The sequence below is a fragment of the Planococcus citri genome, chromosome 1, assembly GCF_950023065.1.
Source record: "Planococcus citri chromosome 1, ihPlaCitr1.1, whole genome shotgun sequence".
Classification (NCBI taxonomy): domain Eukaryota; kingdom Metazoa; phylum Arthropoda; class Insecta; order Hemiptera; family Pseudococcidae; genus Planococcus; species Planococcus citri.
Genome location: NC_088677.1, coordinates 63,474,387 through 63,497,853, shown reverse-complemented (window position 1 = coordinate 63,497,853; position 23,467 = coordinate 63,474,387). Strand labels below are relative to the sequence as shown.

At 31.2% G+C, this 23,467-nt stretch overlaps 3 protein-coding genes across 3 annotated transcripts; 1 reads left to right on the top strand and 2 right to left on the bottom strand.

Moving 5' to 3' along the window:
• Positions 1 to 1,446: 1,446 nt before the first annotated feature.
• On the bottom strand, positions 1,447 to 7,259 carry LOC135833274 (vitellogenin receptor-like). The gene is made up of 6 exons (XM_065346995.1): positions 7,048 to 7,259; positions 6,864 to 6,948; positions 6,672 to 6,764; positions 6,395 to 6,511; positions 6,090 to 6,283; positions 1,447 to 6,010 (listed from the first exon to the last, which is right to left on the bottom strand). The coding sequence occupies exons 1-6, from the start codon at positions 7,105 to 7,107 to the stop codon at positions 5,885 to 5,887; spliced, it is 675 nt and encodes a 224-aa protein (XP_065203067.1). The 5' UTR covers positions 7,108 to 7,259; the 3' UTR covers positions 1,447 to 5,884.
• Positions 7,260 to 16,294: 9,035 nt separating this feature from the next.
• On the bottom strand, positions 16,295 to 17,732 carry LOC135833273 (uncharacterized). The gene is made up of 7 exons (XM_065346994.1): positions 17,557 to 17,732; positions 17,366 to 17,435; positions 17,224 to 17,276; positions 17,065 to 17,100; positions 16,824 to 16,941; positions 16,621 to 16,691; positions 16,295 to 16,527 (listed from the first exon to the last, which is right to left on the bottom strand). The coding sequence occupies exons 1-7, from the start codon at positions 17,623 to 17,625 to the stop codon at positions 16,465 to 16,467; spliced, it is 480 nt and encodes a 159-aa protein (XP_065203066.1). The 5' UTR covers positions 17,626 to 17,732; the 3' UTR covers positions 16,295 to 16,464.
• Positions 17,733 to 20,403: 2,671 nt separating this feature from the next.
• LOC135833272 (uncharacterized) lies at positions 20,404 to 22,286 on the top strand. Its single transcript, XM_065346992.1, has 6 exons — positions 20,404 to 20,664; positions 20,778 to 20,847; positions 21,228 to 21,280; positions 21,442 to 21,477; positions 21,635 to 21,767; positions 21,886 to 22,286. The coding sequence occupies exons 1-6, from the start codon at positions 20,536 to 20,538 to the stop codon at positions 21,996 to 21,998; spliced, it is 534 nt and encodes a 177-aa protein (XP_065203064.1). The 5' UTR covers positions 20,404 to 20,535; the 3' UTR covers positions 21,999 to 22,286.
• Positions 22,287 to 23,467: the final 1,181 nt, after the last annotated feature.

Genomic DNA, 23,467 nt, shown 5'->3' with positions numbered 1-23,467 from the left:
ACTTTCGACATGAATGAGAAAAAGTGTATTTTTTTAACTTCAATGTTTTCCAAAAAAAAATTTCGAAATTACTAAACCCAATTGATCACTTGAGCTGCTACAACCCTACAACCATATTCTCTCTATTATCGAATTTTGAAAGCCATTTTCAACAAGATCTAAAAATTAGTATTCTTCGACATTTTTACAATTTTTTGAAACATTATCCTCTACCAAAAGATACCTCCTACTTATCCACCTATTTTCTTCACTTACGTAAAAATAGAACCTTTAAATCTGATTGTAAGTAGGTAATTCAAATGTAACCAAGAAGTTGAAATTTTTAGGATAATACGCATACCATAAGGTCATTCGATTTTTTATGTTCACGCCATTTTCAAATAATTTTGGAAATTTTAAAACTTTGCAAAAGTTTGAATTACCTAAGCAACTGACATTTTAATGAAAGGTAGGTACTTACTTTTGTGGGCTTCCACGTTTTAGTAGAAATACTGAGCAAAATCGATAATTGAAGGACCAAAAGATTCCTTTGTTATTTTCTTACCGTATACTTACTTATACCGTGATAAAACGAAGGAGATGTACTATACTTACCTAATAACTTATGCTTACGTATGTAGAAATTGGTATTTTCAAAGTCGTACACTTTTCCCTTTTCGATCAAAAGTTTATTATATTACCTACTCTTGATTAACATTCTAAAAATTATTCCAAAAAAAAATCAATTTTTTAAATTTTTGTTTCCAGTGTGTGCGGTTTTGGAAATTCTCAAAATGAGCTTTTAATCAAATCAAAACATATGAAGGCTCGTTCAATATCCAAGTTCAACTGATTTGACGTCTTTTATAAGTACCGTTTTAGAATTTGAATTGCGCCAACTGTCTAGCAAAAATTTATTGTACTTAAATTAGATCCATGCGTGATAAAAATTTGAAAACGTTCGAGCTTAGAAAATTTCTGCAAGCTTAAAATTGGATTTGAAATGATAATTTTATTCTTTTTTTCATTATACTTTTTTGAATGTGTGGGTTCAAAAATGCATGATTTTTAATTGATAAAAAGTGAGGAAATTCGTATCTTAGAAATTGAAATTTCGACCTTTTCCACTATACTTAATTGAAGTTTGAAAAAAAAGAACAGCAAAAAACAAAAATTATGAACGAATTTTTCAAAATGTACCGAAGAATAAGCGAGTAATATTTAATGAGTCAATTTTAGAATTTAAATAGAATCGAAATTCTGAAATGAGTTTTTTCCTCGAAGGAGACGAGTTCAATATTGACCAAAAATATCTGAATTTTCAAGTTCAAATTCCTTCATGTTACAAAAAAAAAAAATACTAAAATTCGAAAGAACAAGAGGGAAAAAATAAGCTAAAATAACTATTATCATTACCCATCTGTTTGATAGAAACAGGAGTCCTCGTTAAAATAAAAAAACTTCAAATCAAGCAAATAAATTTATAATATTACGTAAATATCATAAGTGTAACATACTCGCAAAATAATTAGATAGGTACCTATGTACAATTCAAGACAATCGAGTCCTACACGACGGAGATTTCGGCGGAACGACTTCCAGTTGTTGCGGAAATATATGCAAATTCAACAAAACCGTAGAGTTACCAATATCATCGGGAATATTACACCAGAAGATTTCTGTCGTATCCCAACTGGTTCCATTATGCGATACTCGAATAAACCAATAATCATCCGCAGTCTGTGTTCCATTTCGGTAGTTGAATTCGTAAATCGGAGAAAAATCACGCGATTTGACCGGAATATTGTACAATGTCGTTCCACGTCCATTTGTTGCATCGTTGTTGAGCAGATGAGAAACTTTTTCCACTAATATATCTTTGAGCCAGTAGTTGAAAATTTGGAAGTGTCCAGTTCTGTATACGTATGTAGTTGGGGTGATCGACTTCACCATCTTCTGCTTTGCATTGAATCAACGTGACGACGATCAAAACGATTGCGAAACCGAAACGGATCAACATGATTGTAAAATTTCAGAATACGATTATAAAGTTACTTTGCACTCGAATGTTTTAAATTTTAGTATTTTACTAGTAAAATAGGTAGGTATAGACAGTGTGAAAGTAAAAGTCACTAAACTTCGAACTGATTACTTGGTAAATGACAAACCTCTTCGTATTTTCTTTATTTTTATAAGATTTTTAAATGCCTGTACCTATTATTTAATGATTCGAACATTTTGAAACGCTTGATGTATTTTTAATGTAGCGTATCGTTTGATAATTAGGTACTCTTCCTACACGTGTAAAGTTGCGTAATTTTTAATTTCAATAAATTTGGGAAATCTTTCAAGAAGGCACTGAACTTTTATCATAGATTGTGAGTTTGGCTCGAAATCTTGTTTTAATGAATCGTACCTAACCTACTTATGCATCTACTTTGATTGGTTAAAAAATTTATTTTGTTTAAATGTTGAACTGAGGTTGTTTTTGAATACCTACCTAAGTAGATATTTGTATTTAAAATGGGGATTTAGTCGAAGCCTTTATGGATTAATCTGATCTAAGAGGACAATTTTTGCTATTTTATAACCTCGTTTGAGTCTTGATTACTACATATGTAGAATTTAAAAATTAAAAGCTAGGAGAAATCGGAGCGATGAGTTACGGTAGAGATGATCGATCTTTTAGGGTATATCCTACGTATGAGTATGAATAAATTAAATTGTTCAAAATATAACTTGAAAATGGTTCGAATATTTAGCAGGTATCAAAATGATAAAAAATTAATATGTAGGTATTAATAAAAATAATTTTAAAAAATAATAATAGAAAAAAACATAATATGAGTATGTATTAGACTTAAAAAGGGTAGAAGTTCTTACTAAGGAAATATCTTTTTTTCGCTCGATTTTCAAAACGAATCTGCTGAAGTCGTAGGTAGGTACAGTTCTTACAAGGACAACCCGGTCTTACACGACTTAGATTTTGGCGGCACAATTTGCACTTCTTTGGAATCCATGTTCACAATTATCGAAACAGTGCCATTACTTTTACGATCCTCTTTGGTAATATTACAAAAGAAGTCTTCTTTCGTATTCCAAGTTTTCGATTTCCAATCATTAATAGTTCCATTATGCGATACTTGAAGGTACCAATAATCGAGACAAGCCAGATGCCCAAGTTCGTAATCGAATTCGTAAACAGCTGAAGTATTATGGGCTCCAACTCGGATATCAAACAATGTTGTTCCTTGTCCATCTTTCCCATCGTTGTTAAGCAGATGAGTAAATTTGACTACGATGATATCTTTGTGCCCATTGTTGACAAACTGGAAGTGTCCAACTTTATATAAGTAGGTGGGAGTTTCATCGACTCCATGATCTTCCGTATTGCATTGAATTATCGCGACAATCAAAACGATAGCGAAATGGATCAACATTTTTATAAAATTTAGGCAAAGTTAAACTTTTGATATTACACGTGTCGAACGTTTATAATTTCGGCGTTTTATTAAAAAAATACGTTGTGAAAAACACTACACTTCGAACTAATTAGTAACCGATGGATTTCTGAGTATTTTCGTAATTCCTACTAACTTATATACTCGTAGTACATTATGAGCTTTAAATATCGCTTTTAATGAACCGAACGATTATAGATGCGTACATATAGGCGATTGATGATTTTAATGCAGCGTATCACCTTATAGATAATTACTCGTACACTGCTTACACGTGTAAAATTACACGAGTAAATTGAGGAAATGTTTCAAAAAGGGGCACTGAACTTTTATCCTAGATTATAAGTTCAACTTGAGATCTACGTATTAAGTAAATAGAAGGCAGCAAAAAATTTGAAAAAAAAACGAGACCTAAGTTATACTTCTTGAGGTGTCACACTCCGATTTGAACGGGGCCGCAATTTTTGGAAAGAACATAGTCTAAAACCCCCAAAACCAAATTTTCAGCTGCCCAAGTTCATTTTTCGATTTTTGGCGAATTTTTGAAAATTCAAAATTGAGTACCTACTGTTTTTGGCGATTTCTGCTTTTTTTTCAAGTACGAACTTGATCAGTAAAAATGACAATAAGTAAGTCCCGAAACTAATATTAATTACCCAAATCCATATTTCACCATTTCCAGCCATTCTGGAGCCTCAAGCGGAATTTTTCAATTTCTCCAGAATTTCGAATTTGCTCCAGAAGGCGTAAATATGAAGTTGGGCAGCTGAAAATCGAGTTATATATTACACTCGACCTGTTAAACGAGTTTATCTACATTTGAGCCGATGAGCCGATTTTGAGAGTGACACCTCAAACGTGTTTTTTTTGACCAGCTCTTTTCAAAATTAAAAAAACCAAAAAACCAAAAGATAACCGTTTGTGAGAAAATTTTTGAAATTTGCGCGAATCGCTGTATTTTGTCCATAACTAACCCCCTAAATTAAAATTTTACAATTTCCAGTCCTTCTGGAGCCTCCAGCGCAATTTTCAATTTCTCCAGATTTTTGAATTGCTCCAGAAGGCGTGAATATGAAGTTGGGTAGCTAAAAATCAAGTTGTGTATTATACTCTACCTGTTTAATGAGGTTATCTACATTTGAGCCGGTTTTGGGAGTGACACCTCAAGAGTGGTTTTTTGACCAGCTTTTTTCAAAATTAAAAAATCAAAAAAATCAAAAGTTTCCCGTTTGTGTGGAAATTTTTGAAATTCACGCGAATCGCTGTATTTTGTCCGTAACTAACCCCCCCCCCCCCAATCCAAATTTCACAATTTCCCGCCATTCTGGAGCCTCCAGTGCGATTTTTCAGTTTCTCCAGAATTTTGAATTTGCTCCAGAAGGCGTGAATATGCAGTTGGGCAGCTAAAAATCCAGTTGTGTATTATACTCGACCTGTTTAACGAGTTTATCTACATTTGAGCTGATTTTGAGAGTGGCACGCACCTCAAGAGTGGTTTTTTGAGGTGTCACTCTCGCTCCAAAACCGCTGGAAATGGTAGAATTTGCGCTCCGGAGGTTAGTTTTGGACAAAATACAGCGATTCCCGTGAATTTCGAAAATTTCCACACAAACGGTTATCTTTTGATTTTTTGGATTTTTTAATTTGAAAAAAGCTGGTCAAAAACCACTTTTGAGGTGTCATTCTCAAAATCGGCTCAAATGTGGATAAACTCGTTAAACAGATCGAGTGTAATATACAACTCGATTTTTAGCTGCCCAACTTCATATTTACGCCTTCTGGAGCAAATTCAAAATTCTGGAGAAATTGAAAAATTCGGCTTGAGGCTCCAGAATGGCTGGAAATGGTGAAATTGGGATTTGGGTAATTAATATTAGTTTTGGGACTTATTTTGACCATCTTTATTGATCAAGTACGTACTTTTTTTAAAAAAAGCATAAATCGCCAAAAACAGCTAGGTAGTCAATTTTGAATTTTCAAAAATTCGCCAAAAATCGAAAAATGAACTTGGGCAGCTGAAAATGTGGTTTTGGGGGTTTTAGACTATGCTCTTTCCAAAAATCGCAGTCCCGTTCAAATCGGAGTGTGACACCTCAAGAGGTTCCCTTCTTAGCATACCTACGAGATGTTCAAAACAATTCCCTCTTTTCTAAATCGTTCTAAACGTGTTCTGAGGGAAAGTCTTTTTTGAACAGAATTGTATTTTTTAAAATAGACGAAAATATATTTTGTGTTGGACATTGACATTACATTGGTACCTAAGCTGCTTAATGCAAATAATTACAGCTACTAATATGAATAACGAATAAGTACCTACCTATGCTAATTATTAGGTGAGCAGGTACCTGGTGGTGATTATGATCTACCAACCTACTGTAAAATTAATATGATCTTATATTACCTATTATCACAAACTTATATTGACGATGAACGATTTTTTTTTCTTATTCCCCTTTTTCAGGTTTCTTTTGATCGACCTTTAACCGTAGATCAGAAGTAATGGAACGAGCACGGACGGTGAATTTTTCTCGTTCGATTCCTTTGCAACTGTAAACACCTTCATCTGCCAGCTATAAGGACAATTAAATTAGATTAGGTAATTGAAACTTGCATCGCATCGTGAGAAACTCTTGTTTATAGGCTACGTACTTCGATATTTGGACAAGTCAATACTCCAGTTCTGTGGTCTCTGGTCGATGTACATTTACTAGGAACAGGTTCCCCATTTCGATACCATGCTATTTCTGGGATAGGTTCACCATAAACGATGCAAGTCGTGTTAAAAGTATCGCCTTCATTTAAACTTTCGTCTTTGGTAAAAATTCCCCCAATAACGTTGCAAACTGAAGAACGAATATCGAAATTCGGATGTAGCAAAATATTCGCAATTTTTTCTCTATACCTAGGGTGGTTCTTAGTTCCTAGAGAATATCAGCCAGCTAATATATACTTACAGCAATCAGCTTCATCATTCCCATCGTAACAGTCGACTTCTCGATCGCATAATAATATTCCAGGAATACAGTCTCGGCATTTGAATTCACCAGGTCGACAAGATGGTGCTGAATAAACTATTTGAAGACAAGGAGGTAAGTATACAAAATATAAAACATCCACATATTCAGCAAAATAATTGCACAAAAAGTAGGTACACCTAAGCTAAGGTGGCCAAATGATTAAAGGTACCTGGTACCTAGGTTAGGAATTTATTATAAGGCATGTTATTCTCACCACAATCTCCTTCATCTTCGTTATCAGGGCAGTCTGTTATTCCATCGCACGTCTGACTTTCGCGAATAGAAGTGCCATTATTACACGTGAATCCTTGGACAAAAATTCAATCGTTTAACGAAGGTATTAAAATAGGTAGCCGAATTCTGCAGAAAAATTTTTCCTTATGGTAATTTAAGTATATCTACGTACTTGTCTCATTGTCAGTCTTTACAATAATGTCCAAAGAACCTGCATTCTCTGTCGTTATAACTAGGCAAGATTGCATATGAAAGACCTATATAGTAAAAAAATAAAACTCCAATTTATGTTTCCAAATAATTTTTTTTTTGTTTTTTTTTTAAATAAAAATGTAGTATTTAATATCTAAACTTACCGAAAGAACAACCACGAAGATCGTCGTACAACTTCTACAACAATACTTTACTTTAATCATTTTTGTTTGTATGCTAATGCAAATTAAAATCTATCGAAATTATTATTGAAATCAAATTTGCAACCTACTATAATTCTGTACTATACCAACGATGGATTCGCGATCAAATGATTACCTACATACTCGAGTTGCAATAAAGTGCACAGGGGAAGATGAAATACCTATTTTTAATCTGTTTTTGCAAATTGATACTAAGTAAAAATATTTTATGACGTGGTTTTTTCATTTACAGGAAATCTCGAATCACGCGATGGTGAAAACGAACGATTTACCAGGTAAATTTGTAGATTTTTTCACGTTTTACTGATAACACTATGATGCAAATGAGAATTTTTCTTTCTCCTTGAACTTCGATAACAATTCGTGTTTATAGTGATACCTACTTTTTCCATTTCGAAAAAACATTACCATGAGTAATCGCATCTGGAATAGATTGTGAACATTTAGACAGTCTGTCGGTGACCAAGGAGGGCAAAGAGGCGATTTTTTCCTAGCATATGAGAATTTGATATGGTATGAAACATAAGTACGAGAAATAACAATTTTATGACCAATTAGGTATTATGAACGAAAAACCAATCAATCAATTTTATTTATTTGGTTCAGTTTTACAACTTTATCACAAAAAGATATCGAATTATCTACTTTATTATGTAGGTATATATGCCGGAATAATTCTTGTTTTTCACCACGTAATGGACTGGTATTTCATGTGTAAATTAAAAGATCAGTTTTGGACAAAAGCTTTTCTTAACTATCAATAATCAATAGAAAAGTTGTACAGAATTATCTTCTAAGTATATACCTATAATAAAAGAACCAGAACCACTCAAGGTACTTATTCACCTACGATTTGAAGGAGAGTGCGAATTTTAAAGAGCATGGCCTGAAACTTTCAAAAACCAAAATTCCAATTCTTTTTAAATGTACTTTTTTAGTAAAACTACTTCATTGTTGCAAGATTCTGCCATTTCAAGCCGTTCTGAAGCCTCCAGCACGATTCTCAAATTTTCCAATTGTTTGCATGGAATGTTTTTCTTCACATTTATCGACTCGACATGCTTTGAGTAAGATTAATCCATCCATTAAAAATAATTACTAGAGCTGAGATTTTTATGTAGAAATATGATCAAAATAATATGCAATATTTTATGCAATTTTTTTACGCAAAATATGCAAAAATTTCAGTTTGAGTGACGTAACCCTAAAATGAATTTTTCAAGCTAAAAAACATGAAAACTTTTAATTCAAAACAAAATGAACCCAAAGATTAAAGAATGGGTACGGTTCTTTTTAAAAAATAGGCAAGACAAATTATTTACAGATTCGTAAATTAACTATTTCAGGAAAAAAATTCATGATGACATTTTACATTTAGCAGTGTTGCGATTTTTTGAACAACAAATTCTTAAAAATATCAATTTTTGCAAAATTTTCGTAAAAATGCAAAATAAAAATACCAAGGAATGCTCAAATATATACTAAAACATGCTAAACTATGCAATTTTGTCTGAAATTTATGCAAAATATGCAAAATGATATTGGGCTCATTCGTCAGGAAATTTCATGATTCGTGAAGATGTGATCAAATAATATGCACGTTTTCTACTCCATAGAAAACTATATGCAAAGCATAAAGATCCCAGCTCTAATAATTAATACTTACCCTAAAACGTTCTCTTTTTTCATCAAAAAATCTAGAGTTGTTTTTTTTTTTTTAAATGTAACTTTAAAGAATTGAGTGAAGTAGTAAAATTGCAAAAAAGTGCATTTTCTGGCAATTCAGCTCGCTGAATACAAATCAGGATTAAAGACAATTTTCTGAATTAAAAAATAGGCCTTATATTTTCAAACTTCGATTTCTTTGCTGCAGCGAAAAATTCAAGTTAATTGATCAAAAGAGCATGTTGTAAAACTTCCTTAACCAAAATTTCGTCAGCTGCTTGAGTTAATTTTTACATTTTTGGCGAATTTTTTAGAATTTAAAAAATTCTAAAAAGCTATTGAAGGGCAGTTTTTTTAAAACTTTTCATTAAATATAATCTTCTTTGAGGAAAGTGAACAGTGAACTAGGTAGTTAATAAGAATAATTTCTTCAATTCAGCTCCCATTCATCAACAAGTACTTACTAATTTTGGGATCATTCTGGAGCCTCCAGCGATTTTTCAATTTCCTCTAAAAACTTCAAATCGCTCTGGAGCGACAAAAAATGAACTTTGAGGCCCATAATATATAATGATAGTCAATACTTATAAGACACTCTCTCGACAGTTTTAGGTACCTAGTTACGTACAGCAAAATACGAAGAGTGTCAGTTCAAAAGTATATTTTCGACTAATTCGTGAAATTCCCCCAAAAAATGAAATTTTTGAAGATGGGATGCAATGAGTGTTTTTTTTTGGAAAGATATACAGTTGGAGTGTCTGCACGATCTTCGTATTCGAAAACAATCTCGATTTGATCTTTTTGGAGCCTCCAGCGAATTTTCAAATTTCTGGATTAGGTAATCAAAAATTTACTTTTGAACTAGCATTCTTGGAATTTCACAATAACCACTTGTAACGGTCTAGAGGTTAAAATATGTCCTATTTTTGACCCCTCGAATTAATTGGCAATGGTTTCGAGTCATTCTAGACCCCCTAAATGATTTTGGAATGTACCAGTTTTCTAACCTTGGATTTGTATAGGTACCTATTTATTATTGTCGTTACTCTATGATCGATTTTGGCCAAAATTTTCAAAAATCACATCTGCTGGAGGCTCCGGAACCATTCAAAACAATCACCAATGGATTCAAGACGACGAAAATAGAACTTTTTTTTCAAAACTAGAAAATCCGAAATCCGCTGAAGGCCTCATAATATCTCACCAACCAATTCAGAGGGTTGAAAATGAAGTCCTAAATCAAATTTTTGCTCTCTGCCTCAATTTAATTATATTTCGATTTTTTATTGGGGAATAAGTCAAATAGGTAGGTAGGTACCTACCTAATGGATTTTCCAAAAATTCGCCAGAAACTGAAAAATGAAATCCAGTGCCTAAAATTTTATCTACAAGTGCATTTTTAAATTCTCTTTCATTTTGTCTTCTTTTTTGATTTCAGCTTTTCATCATTTCCATCGATTTCAGGTCGAAATTACTTACTGTAAAATAACGTTTAATGAACCTAATAATACAAAAAAGTTCACTCAAAAATATCTAGTACTTTTACAAGTTTTACAGATCCATAGTGTAGTAGATTTTGAAAGAGCTAAGAATATTTTGCAATTTGCTCAAAATAATAGTTACTCCTCCGACGTATGAATCCTTACAAAAGTGAACAAACATGCTGTATGAATACGTATAAAGGAGACTGATACTGTTAAATGCAACACTTACAACTCCCTGTATAGCATTTCATCTGATGCACGTTGTACGAGTAAGTACCTAGTAGGTACCTAACCTACCAATTGAAAATAACTCTTTTAAAATAGCTTTTATTTCTTTGGTAGAGTGAATTGAAAAAAAAGAGAGAGAATAAAGAAGAAGTAAATTAATGAAACAAGTATCATTTGAAGGGAAGCCAAACGTATAAATTTAATTAGAGAAAATAAACCAATTAAAGTAATTTTGTGTAGGTATACATAAAACCATATACATGTCTGCTTGTTTCGCCGGAGTCTATAGGTACCTTGATAAGTATATATACCTACGTGGAAATAAAACGAGCTTTAATTTCAATAAAGGAATAAATGGGAAAAACCCGCTATATGCTATAGGATGAGCGACTGACGACGACGACGGCGGTGCAGAGAGAGAGAGAGAGAATAAAAAAACCTACGCCGGTGTATAAAAATAAACGTCGACAAACGACCGAACGGAAGGGTAAAAAAAGAATTAAAATCGTTGAATGAAGCCATCAAAATATAGGGGCGTGAAACTTCAAAGTCAGAGAAACCACAATAATTTTAAATAGAGAGTGTTTAAGGAATTTTGAATAAAAACTATTAAAGGGGTTTGAACCTTGGGGAATTCGTAGTGTAGTATAAATAAGATTTTATTTTCACCACTTATCTACCCTTATTTCTTTCTTTCTTTCTTCTTCTTTTTCTTTCGTTATTTTTACAACGTTCATAAAACTCTCAAATTTAATATCGATGACGTTGATTTAAATTTTTTTTTCACCCTTTCGATTACGCTGTAGATTTGTCATCGCGCTCTGCGGTTAAACATTGTCGAAAGGTGAAGTGATCTCGCACTCGTACACTTCAGGGGCTCCGAATTAATCCAAATTTTCATCGCGAACTCTCGTTTGACGTTTTTTCCTCTTCGAACGTGCTATAAACACAGCCAACTGACGAAATTTCACTCGGTGCGAATGTTCGAATAAAACGAAGGCGTGCGGATACTAAATGCAAATGAACCAATGGTAACAAAGTACCACCATATCGGTACAATTTTATTACCGGTGTTATTTATCCATTAGTGAATTAGTTGTTTATATAATCCAACCAACGGTCCTATTATCAAACTGGTCGTAAAAATGAGATGTGAATTCGTCGCTCTAATGTTACTATGTGTCGTAAAATTCCTCATTTACGTCTTTCGTCGTCTTCGTCTTGTCTTGTTTGAGACGAATTATAAAATACGTTATTTCGACGGAGTGAATAGAGTGAAATCCCCTTCTACTCTCCTTCACTTACTGTGAATTTGAAACGATGAAAATGGTCGATGGTTTATGTGATTTTTTCGACGATTTTTTTCCTATGTGATTTGATGTGGGTTTTGTGGATTTTGTAGTTCATTTCGAAGGAAAAATTCATAAATTAGCTAGTGTATTTTTCATGGCAGGCCGTCGAAGACGAGGATATAACTTCTTTTCTCTCAAAGTTGTTCAAATTGATACTTGATTTGAGAAAAATTTGGTAACAAGGTGAAAATTTATGAATATGATGATCTTGTTTCATTTGAATTGAATGAATCTACAAAATTATTGTAATTTCAAAAGTAAAATAAGTGAATAACTTTTCAGAAATAATTTTCTGTTTTTTTCTCACGTTCTTCTCTGTTTCTTTTTGATCATTTTTTTAAAATGATGACCGCCTTTGAAATTAATTCCTAAAAAAATTAACAATGAGTGAATAATAAATATTGGTGGGCAAGTTATTTTTCATTAAAAAAATTGCAAAATTAAAAATCTTGATTTTTCTTTGATTTTATTCGAATTCTGATCGATTTATTCTAATCCAATTTTTACAATTCATAAAATTCCAAATTGGCAAACAAATCCTTCCTCCACTTCCAATGCATACTTATTTCTCTTCTGAAGATTAATTACAATATTATTACTATCATAGGTGATGGCATAAAATTGTTGAAGTTGAATATAGCTCGTTAATACCTACTAAATTATCTGTGGTGTAATTGAAGTTGCCTAGCTCATTCTCGAGGGAAAAATTATTTGGTTTAATTTTCCAAGCTTTTGCAGCCTGTTTTCATGATTTTCGTCAATTAGTACCACTGAAGAATAATTAGTTTTAAAGTATCTATTTTTTTGGGAAAGAAAATATTATATGGTTTCAGGAAAATCCTTTGATGAACTTGGTTTTGAATTAAGTAGGTAAATAAAAATTGAATTCTTCAAAAGAGCGTATTATTGGAAATGGAAACCACAGTAACTAAAATTTCACCTCCCCACGATCACATATTTTTCACTTTTACGTTTTTGAATTTTATTCTACTTATTATGAGCTTTCTCATTTTTGCTCAAAATATGCAAAAAAAGTAAAAATCAAACTTTCCATCATTCAATTCTTGAAAAAAAGAAAGGGGAGCACTCTCTACCCTGAAAAAATGAATAAAAACATGGATTTAAATTAAATTAAAATATAGGTACCGCATTGTTGAATCATTTTAAGAAATTGAATTATTAAATTGATTAAAATATTAAAATAAATTGCCGAAATTTAATGAATTGAACTTTTTCCTCGTATTCTAATAATTTCAATATTAAATCATCTATTTTAAATTGAGTAAGTAAATTAAATATTGAATATTAAATTAAAATATTAAACAGTAAACTAAATTTAACTCACATTGAATTAGATCGGTAGGTATCTAATTAGGCACATCAATAAATTGCATTGAAATAAACTAAACTTTTAATACTCACAGGCATAAAAATAAATTAAATTAATAAATCAGTACAGGTAAATATTAAATTCAATAGGTAACTAACTGTAAGTATTAAATTTAATCAAATCATATTGAATTAAGTTGAATTAAATATTAAATCGGATTAAATCAAAAATTATCTCATTTTAATTTAATATTCAATTTACTCAATTTATTATTCCATTCAATAATTTACTCAATTTAATTCTTTTTTTAAAAGGTAATTTAGTGTAATTAAGCATTTTATCCTTATTTTATTTAAGATATTCAATTCAATTCAGATTGGGTAATATGTGTCAATTTTATTCAATTTAATCTAGACTACTAATAAGTATTTAATATACTCAATTTATATATAATCATTTATCTAATGTAAAATAATGTCTTTCAAAACACGTTGGTTGGTAGAACAGTCTCTTAGAGTTGAAGGTGCCCAATCGCCCAATCACATACGTATTTCAAGGTTTTAAGTCACCTTAAAAAAAAAAAAAAAAAAAAAAATAGTGATCGAAAAAAAAACATTTTTTCTTAAAATATCACATCATAATCACATAAAAACATGATTCCTAGAGTTGGAGCTGCCTAATTTAAAATTTCGAGATTGCAAGATATTTTTTGTTTTTAATAAGGCCCAAAAATATACGATCTTGAAAACACTCTAGTTGCTTGTGGAATATGACCTAGAAAGAATATTCTCGGTATTTTGGAGTTTTGGAACCTTTTTTTTTCTTTCTTTGGAATTGGAAAAATCAGGTACCCAACAACTGATTGTAATGTTATTAAAATGTAACGAGAAATTTATTTTTTTAGAATAATAAAATGCTCATCTGATTTTTGTCTTCAATTTATGTCATTTGTTTTTTGTAAATAATTTTTTTCAATAGCTCATTTTATGAGTTCTCATTTTCTGGTGAAACAAAGAGAAAACTCAGTAATTGAGAGACCAAAGGTTCTTTTGTATAGGCAATTTTTCTTACTCGGTGACTCTTTCTTGACTTCTTGAAACTCATTTTCAACTTTCAACGAGACCAATTCAGGCCTACTTTATGCAGAATATTAACCTGGCCACTTGAACTTTCGCCCAAAGTTTATTTTCAGCGAAGACATTTAGCATTAAAATATTCCCAACAGCTATCAAATCAGGATATCCGTCAACTAGGTAATAATTTACACGATTCGAAAAGGAAAAAAACCATCCATCACATCGACAAACATCATCACGAATAATAATAAAAAAAAAAAATCAAAGAAAAAAGAAAGAAAAATTCACGTCATAAAATGACGCATTGTTAAAGAAGTAGAAAAAAAAAATCACTCCTCGAGAAGGGAGAATTATGTATTTCGAATTATAAAAATGGGGAAGTAGTTAACAAAAGAGTTTCGCATTTAATAAGGATTATCCTTTTATACTTGACGTTATAAAAGGACAAATTGTAGTCGTTATTATTTGCGCGCTTAATATAAAAAAAAGCCTACTTTTCTTTTCGTTTTCTAATATTGAGGTAATTTTACACCTGTTTGGAAATACTAATTAAAATAAGGTAATATCCGTGAAATTACGCTTTGTGCGTTATTTTTTCTTCCTTCTTCGTTAAAGAATCAAGTTTTTATGAATCGTTTTTTAATACTTGGAATGAAAATAAACGCCGCGCCGAGTGTTAAATTTAAAATGAAAGGAAACTTTGACGAAGGATTGTCGCCGTGGTGTATTTTTATTTCGAAGAAAAGGTGATGTTTGTTATTGGTTGGTATATACTGATGTGAATTAACTTCATTTTGATGAGGAGAATAAGTTAATGAAAAATTAGCATGTTTGAATACGAAATATTTTTTACCTATGCGAGAAATTGAGGCAATTTTTTGTTTCTAGAAGTGGTTTGGTTTTCTTCTATGCTCATTTTTTATCGAAATACCTAATCTAATTTTTAAATTATGAATTTTTATTTCACAACATAATTTTGATCACCTCCAGTGCAAAATATTTTTTCCCATGAAAAAAATCCAAAAATTTCATCACGTATGTGTAGTCTCAGTTGCTAAAAAATCAACGCCTCATTCTCAGTTTTTCATTTCATTTTTTTTATCGACATAAATCCGCGCGTCAGTTGCTTTTCATAGTACTCGAAAAGAAAAATAAAGAAAACGAGAGGAGCCGGTACTCGTTAAAAAGTTGGGGTGTGTTTCTGTCAAGTCCAATTTTCAGATCAGAAGCAGTGATTATTAACCGACTAACCTGTCAAACACATCAACTTGTAGAGGCTTTTCTTCCGTCGTAATATTAGCAACGAGTATTGTGTTTATCGAGCGGACATCTTCTATGCCTCTTCCGCTTACACCGTTCAAAACAACCTATTACCGCAATCACGAATGTTTTTCTTTTTTTTTCTGTCTCTGCTCCCCTTTATATATAGTGTATATTCTTTCTACACTTATGAAAAAAATGTGCGGATAAACCCTCGTCAATGGCGTTGGTGGTTTTCAACTTGACAGTTGATATAGCTGATTTTCATACTGATAATCGTATGAATACCACTTAACGTGTGAAGAATTAATTAAACCACCAGAATCAGCGAGATGTTAATGAAGAGGTGATATTTGCGCCTATATAAACGTGGCCTGTATTGTGTCAGTTGAGGGGATTTCAATTTTAGAATTTTTTTAAATAAATTTTTTCATTTTTGGTGCAGTGAGAATAATACATACTAATAGCATTGAACTTGTTCAAAGAACGTCAAAGTTTTTAATTTTATCATTCCAGTTCCTCAAGCTGTAGGCTTAGTTCATTTTTGCCTTTTAATTTAAAAAAAAAAAAAAAAAATTGTACTAAGAAAACACCAAACATTTTTGAAGTTTTGATCCTCTGCAAATTTTGTCCAACATTTCTTTTGCATCTATTTTCACAGCCACCTTTGTTGAAAATTGTGTTATTCTAGTTTCAAAAATAAAAAATTAAGGCTTCGATTATCGATGTGATTTTCACTTTGTTTCATTGAATAAAAAATAATCAATTTCTTTACCGAAAAAAAAACATAAGTACCTAATGTAAATATAATTATCAAGTTACATGAATTATTCAACATAGCATGATAAGTATTAAAAATTGGTTAGGTCTATGAACTCGATACCTAAGCACTTATTTGAGAATCAATCTGGGCTGGGCAAAGATTTGCGAAAACTCAGATAATGATATCATCTATCATATTTCTACGATTGCGAGGTTTCGTTATCTTTATTCTTGGCATTCGTCGACTTCGATGTATTTTTGTTCTGTATTAAATGAAGAAATATTAATACTTATGCACTATAATTATCGATTCATATTATTATTTTATAAATAGGTAGGAGAAAATTTCAAGTTACTTTTTTAAGAACATCCAAGCAGGTTCTCAAATTTTTTCCTATGCCACAAGTTTCATTGGGAGATTTTTTAGCTGCAAACAAATACAGAATATTTTATCTAGTAGTTGATAGGTAGTTTTTCCCTAACAAGATACAAATATTTTATAATTTAGGTAAATTTTGTGAAGAAGTAGAATTAAGTAGATAGATACTCGTAATATTACCTTCTGCAGCACATTTCTTAATTTTCTTCTTAACTTCGGAAAATTTCTCTTTCTCGTTGGCATATTTTGTTTTGATTATGCGTATATGCGCATCTTCATCCCATTTCTCACCTTTGATCTGTTAATAATGATTTTACGGAGAGAAAAATTCATTAATGTGGCGTATCTACCTTGTATTATTTTAAAAATTACTTATCTACTCGTATTTGGAACGAATATTAATTGATAAAAAATTTCATACCGCTCCTAATTTGGTGTAAAGGCAATCCACCAGGCACTGTAAAAAATTAATAAGGATCAATGTTCATCGTTTTTGATGGGCCATAATGTTTCACTTTGATTTACCTACGCTTCATTTAAATGTTTATAAACGTAATTAAGTAGGAAGATGTATACTTACACTTTGAACTTCGTTTTTGGGCACTTTCTCGGAATTTAAAATAAGGAAATCCTCTGTAAGTAAAAGTAATAGAATTCATTGAAGGCTAAATTTATATAATTGAAAATACATATTATACTTCCTAGTGAAAAAATTAGTTCACCTTTACTCGCATTTAGCTCTTTTTTACATTCTTCGGCGTAGGTATTTTTTAGCTCTGGACTGTATTCGTTCTAAATAGGTATTGAAGATAACGTGTTTACTCATTAATGTTTCGATCATCGTACGACTATTCTATAAATTTTATCGAACTACTAACCTATACTAGTAGGTAAAATAAAAAACCACGCTTACCAATGGTGATGAAACCGTTAAAGTAGCCAAATAACCTGAAATCAATAAAACTTTTAGTAAAAAATCCATCGTATAGGTAGGCAGCAGTAATGTTTTTCAATTCAAGTAAAAACACAATCCGCGACGAATATGATTTAATTACGACTATTACGAGTGTTGTAAGCTTTGTACTTTTTACTTTTCATTTGGTAATTATTTCTTGAGATAAGTTGGAGAATGAAGTAGGTAGGTACAGAAAGTGGGGAATATAATTATCTTGTTTTTATGCATTTGAAGTGTACTTGCTTCGATGTACGTAAATTGCCAATTACAAGACTGCTAAATGTGAAAAAATTTTCTTATTTTTCAAACATTGCATGGGATTTTGTGAGAATTTGTTTGATTTCGTCGTAATTCTTACGATTTTAGGGACAGCAGTTATCCAAAATCCACGTCTACTGATTCCAATACATATACCTAAACGTATTTTTTTGAAAAATCGTAAATTACAGCACAGCTTTCTCTCTCATGAATTAGATCAAATTTTGATTTTTTTTTTTTCGTAGAATGTATCTGATTTTCCAATAATTCACCCAAAATCAGAACATTAAATTCTATGTCTAAAATTATGTTCAATGTGTGTCTTTAGAAACTCTTTCGTTTTTTTAATTGGAAAATTGGTCGCGAAAAGACTGAAAAAAATTGAAAACTTTCAAATATTTCATTCTCTTTCGTATTATGTAGGTACTCATATTCTGGTCACACATCACATAAGATAAGAATCAACATTAGGTAAATAAGAACAGCCTTATCTGAAATTGCATAATTGAAGAAATAAATTAAATTTTAATGGTTAGGTGGATGTTTAAATTTGATTAAGGTAGGTATCAAATATTTTTTCGTCAAAATACCTATCAAAAAATAGAGAGTTGGGCATTATTCTGACACAACGAAAAATTGTTGATTAAACCAACATTTGAATGAACTTCGGCGATCGAAAATAAGATAAAACGCAAATACCTTTTTTTTGTAGAAGCACCTAGTAAAATAAATTGAAAAAAATTTAGGAGGAAACTCCTCCCCTCCTTCCCTTTAAGAAGAACATGAAAAAGTGTGTATTTAAATAAAAACTGAAAAAATAAATTGAAAAAAATTGTTTCAATTTAAAAAAAAAAATCCATCATTATTATCACGTGAGTACTTGAGTATTGAAATTATAAAAAGAAGATGAAATGTCGATATTTAGTCTTACCTAATCGTAGGTACCTATTTCCAATGTTTTGTTTGAAACTCGCTCACAACATTGAATTCTTTAATCTGCTTTCAAAATTGCCATGTTGAAAAAATTTTAAAAAATTAAAAATGATGATCAAAATTATTTCTTGTTTTGATTTCATTTTTGTTGAAGTTTTCAATCTTTAAAAATATTTCGATTTTTCAATTTTTTTGTTCCATCTCATTCTTTTTAGCATTCAATTTTCATTACTTTCAAAGTGAGTTTTAAAGCAATCTCCTCGATTGAATAGCTGATTTACACATTACGTAGGTAGTATGTAAGTATTGTAAATCAATGAAAAAATCAATTTAAAAAAAAAGTGATGTATTTTTTTTATTTTATTAAAAAAAATTCAACCAGGTGAAAACTTGGAGATTAAGAATTGAATAAAGATAGGAAAGGGTCAAGAAAACAGGTTTTTTTTTAGCTGCCCTTGCCCAAATACACCAAAAGAAACTCAAAAAAATAAATGTTATAACAACAATAATTCAATGAGGTGGTTCAGGTGGTTGCAGTATTTCTGGGTATTCATTTACTACACCCTGGCGCCATCTTTCTATATCTAAATGCCACTCAACCATGAACCGCTCAGTTAAAGAACAAAATTCTGAATTGTGACACCTTGTGCTGTCTCGCAGAGACACTGAAATATTCATCTCGTTCGTAATAAAATTCAGTTGAGGAATGAGGAATCGTAATTCATGAGCACCTTCTATGATGATGTTGGGTCTAAATTTGCACCAACTTTAGTCGCCATGAGGTCCATAAGTTGATTTTACCGGAAAACCCGGAAGCAGAATTTCAGATTCTTACTATTTTTATCAACATGAAATTCAAGGTACATACATACGTATAATATCAGTCTAAAGTTACATCACTTTAATCAGAATCAAAAACGTAAAAATTTATCAATCCAAAAAAAAAAAAAAAAAAAAAATAGAAAAAGATCAAGTTTAAGGAATTGATTCTTTTGGTAGGTAGTTTGTATTTTCTATCTAAGTATTAAAAAATTCAGTGGGTGAGCATTTTCAAATCAGATGTTTTGAATGAAAATAAAGCTAAAATTGTGCTCATTTATTTATAGAAAGGATTCGCGAATATCAAATAAAAAGTACCTAAAATTACAACAAATATTCTCAATTCAATTCCATTGAATCGAATTAAAAGTTGAATTGAAAAAAAAAATATTTTCAATTTCCACGTTGATTGATTGATTGGATTTTGAGACGAAAAATACGAGGAAAAAAATTTAGTTTTTTTGGCCCCAAATGGTCCATGGAACTGAATCAGCTGACCCATTTTTGACCAAATTAAATGCTAGATAAATTACCAAATTATGTAGAAAGCTGTAAATTTATCAATGGACAGAGAGAATAAGGTTACTCATTCTATACGAGGCATTTGAATTATCTAAAAATAGGCCGAAACTGAATAGGCAATTAAGATAAGAAGTATAATCTCTACTACTTCGAACTTTTATTTTTTCTCACCTTTACCTATTAATTTCATTACCTCCGATAGTAAATTCGGTCAATGTTTTCCTTATTCAAAGTTTATCTACACCAAATGACCATTTTCTTCGAAGGTCTGAAAGTGTAATTTTAATACTCCATTGAGCCTATATAAATAGTCAAAACGATTCTCCATTAGATACATTCGATAGTTAATACTCGAACCGTATTATTTCCGCGTATTTTTCGGCATTTGGTGATAATTAATTAATAATGAATTCTTTCTTAGCTCTTTTAATTTGCGCGAATGTGGCGATCATGGTATCCCTTGTTCTGGGACAGGAGTTGAAAGTACACGATGGTGAGCCGCTGGCCTTTGACGATGTAACTGAAAAACCCAAGGTGAGTACATGTAACGTTTGCGTTTAATTTTACCTATCATAATTTTGGCTGCTTGCTTAGGTAAGTATGTAGATGTACTAGCTGATACATTACTGTTTAAAATTTCATTCTAGCATTGGGTGACTCTGCGAGACGAAAAATTTCTTCAAGATTGCCAGGATGAACTTAACATTACTCGACGTTGTACGTAAAAGTACCTCTACCTACTTTGCTTATTTAGAATGCTAAGTTAGGCTTAGATTCAACTGTTTTTCGCACTTATTTGTTCAATTTGAAAATTTTATTCTTAATTTAGTTTTGAAAATCGACTGAGAAAATTTGATAAAATTTAAACGCGACAGTTCTTGAATTTTGAAGGCTTTCCTATCCTAAAGTCATAATATTCTTCATTTCAAAAATTTAATCGTGTTCACGAGCGAGTGAATTTTTTAAAACTTGAATAAAAAATTGTTTCACCTAAATTGATTTGTTACAATTTTCTTAATTGTATTTTGAGAAAAATTTCTCGGCGATTTTGTAACGAAATTTCAACCTCATTTACGTATCATAATTTTGTTTTTCAGATAATATTAAAGCTTTGCGTGTCAACTGGGTTCCAACAAAAAGAACGCATGTCGTAAGTATTATACCTTTTTTTCCTATATTATCATTACTGTAAGTAGTTACCTATATAGATACACATACGTAATTACATATGTCAGATGAGTACATATTGAGTACTAATCAAACACTGTAAAAAATGGTGATTAATTATTACAATTAAATTTTTATTTACAGTGCCTCCTAGATTGTTACTATTTTAAACTGGGAAAGGTAAATAATATTTTTTTATTATATTATTCACATATGTATACTTATTACTCACGTACCGATACACTTATAGTTTGAAATTTAACTACCTAGATATACTCGTACTTACGAGAAACGATAAGAAATTTCCAAATTAACAATATCTTTTCACTTTACATAGCTCTATCAGAAAAATAATACAGAATTTGTCGAATATGCGTTTGTCGACCCGCCTGATTTCGATTTCTATCAGAACGAGACGTCTGCAATTATGAAAAAAATGTATGAATCGATCAACCTTTGCAAACAATTTCGTAAGTATCAACAGCGATGATACCATACGTGTACTCATTGTGTACCTGTTACATTATTAAATGGGATTTTCTTTTAGAAACTGAATTTCAATAGAATAATACTCACTCTTTTTTTCAGTTTTGAATCATCGTATAGAGAGGTGCACTTTTATGTATCAATACAGACATTGCGTTGACAGCCATCAAAGAAATAGAGACGACGTCGAGCTCCTTGGCACCAGACTTGGTTGAACCTATCGTACGTTTGCTATTGGATATTTATATTTTTACGAGGCGTTTGTTTATATGTATTTTGGAGCAGCTTTGTAACTTTTTCTATAAATTTTAATATATTTTGTCATGAATAGGTATGGTAACATAAATTTTAGAATTTTATGTGACACAGTTTTGTTCGTTAGACTAAGGTATACTTACCATACTACCTACTTATGTAATACTTGAATAATTTTTTTTTCTTTTTAAATACGTATCTACTATACTGAGAATTTGTGATTTGATTTAAATTGGTTTATTGTTTATCTCTGCATTTTTAACACTCATAGATATGTATGAATTTATAGGTTTGAGATAGTATATTGGTATAATTAAATCTCTTTATAATTAAATGTATATCATTCTGTTTCTGTTACATAAATCTTTGTTTACAATACAAATTATATATTATTAATTATGCAATTTTGTAAATATTTCATTAACAAACCTTTTCTGACTGATACGAGTTTAAATAAAATCTCACCAACCGATAAAAAAAAATCATCTAGGTTGGGTCATGGTAAATGGGACTAGTCGTAAGATTGACTGGAAATGACCGTGGTAAAAATAAAATTTTGACGCTAAGTTTGGTCTTGATTTGATAAGAGCAATTGTGAAAACATTGCTTATCTACCGCAGGAGTAAGTACCTATCAACAATCACATTGACTAATAATTATATTCATTGGACGTTCCACTGATGGAAAATAGGCTGACTGTTTCTTGGGCACTTGCGAACATTTTTTGTTTACTACCTATTCGGACATAGAATAGGTATGGAGCGCTAGTGTACATATTGTTGAGTAGGTAACGAAAAGGTGAACAACAAACGTCGACAACCAATCATAACATTGTTCCGTTCATTGACTATTGAGAAATATATGGTTCCGTTTGTTCTTGAGGATGGCAGAGAGGATGGCGGAGGGTTTGTTGTTCACCTTTTCGCACCTTTTCAATTTTGTCACCAGAGTTCAGCCACTCCGCGCGCTAAGTCCGGATACAAGTAACTGAATCTATCAGTCTACCAAAATCAAATGCCAATGTTTCCAGCTAAACTGAAACTATCCAGTAGGTCTAGGTAACTAGGTACCTATTAATCTAATTGAAGTTTTCGTTTTTATTGTGAAGTAGGGATTTCAAGTAGGTATATGTTGGATTATTTGTAGGGAAAGGTTCAACATTTCTGCACTCACCGACAATAGTTGCACTCCTAAAAATTTTCAAGCAAGTTAATTTTACATTAAGGTACCTACATTAAATTTTAAGCTGAGAAACTTCAAAAAATTCATTTTCCTGGAGTTCAAATTGGAATTATCTACTCGTATATTCAAGTACCTATAGCGATCACTGCAAGGTAAATTGCAGGAAGTTGGTTTTTCATTATCATTATGATAGGTATACTCGTATTTTTAGATGACGTACTATTACCTACATTATTATCGAAATTAT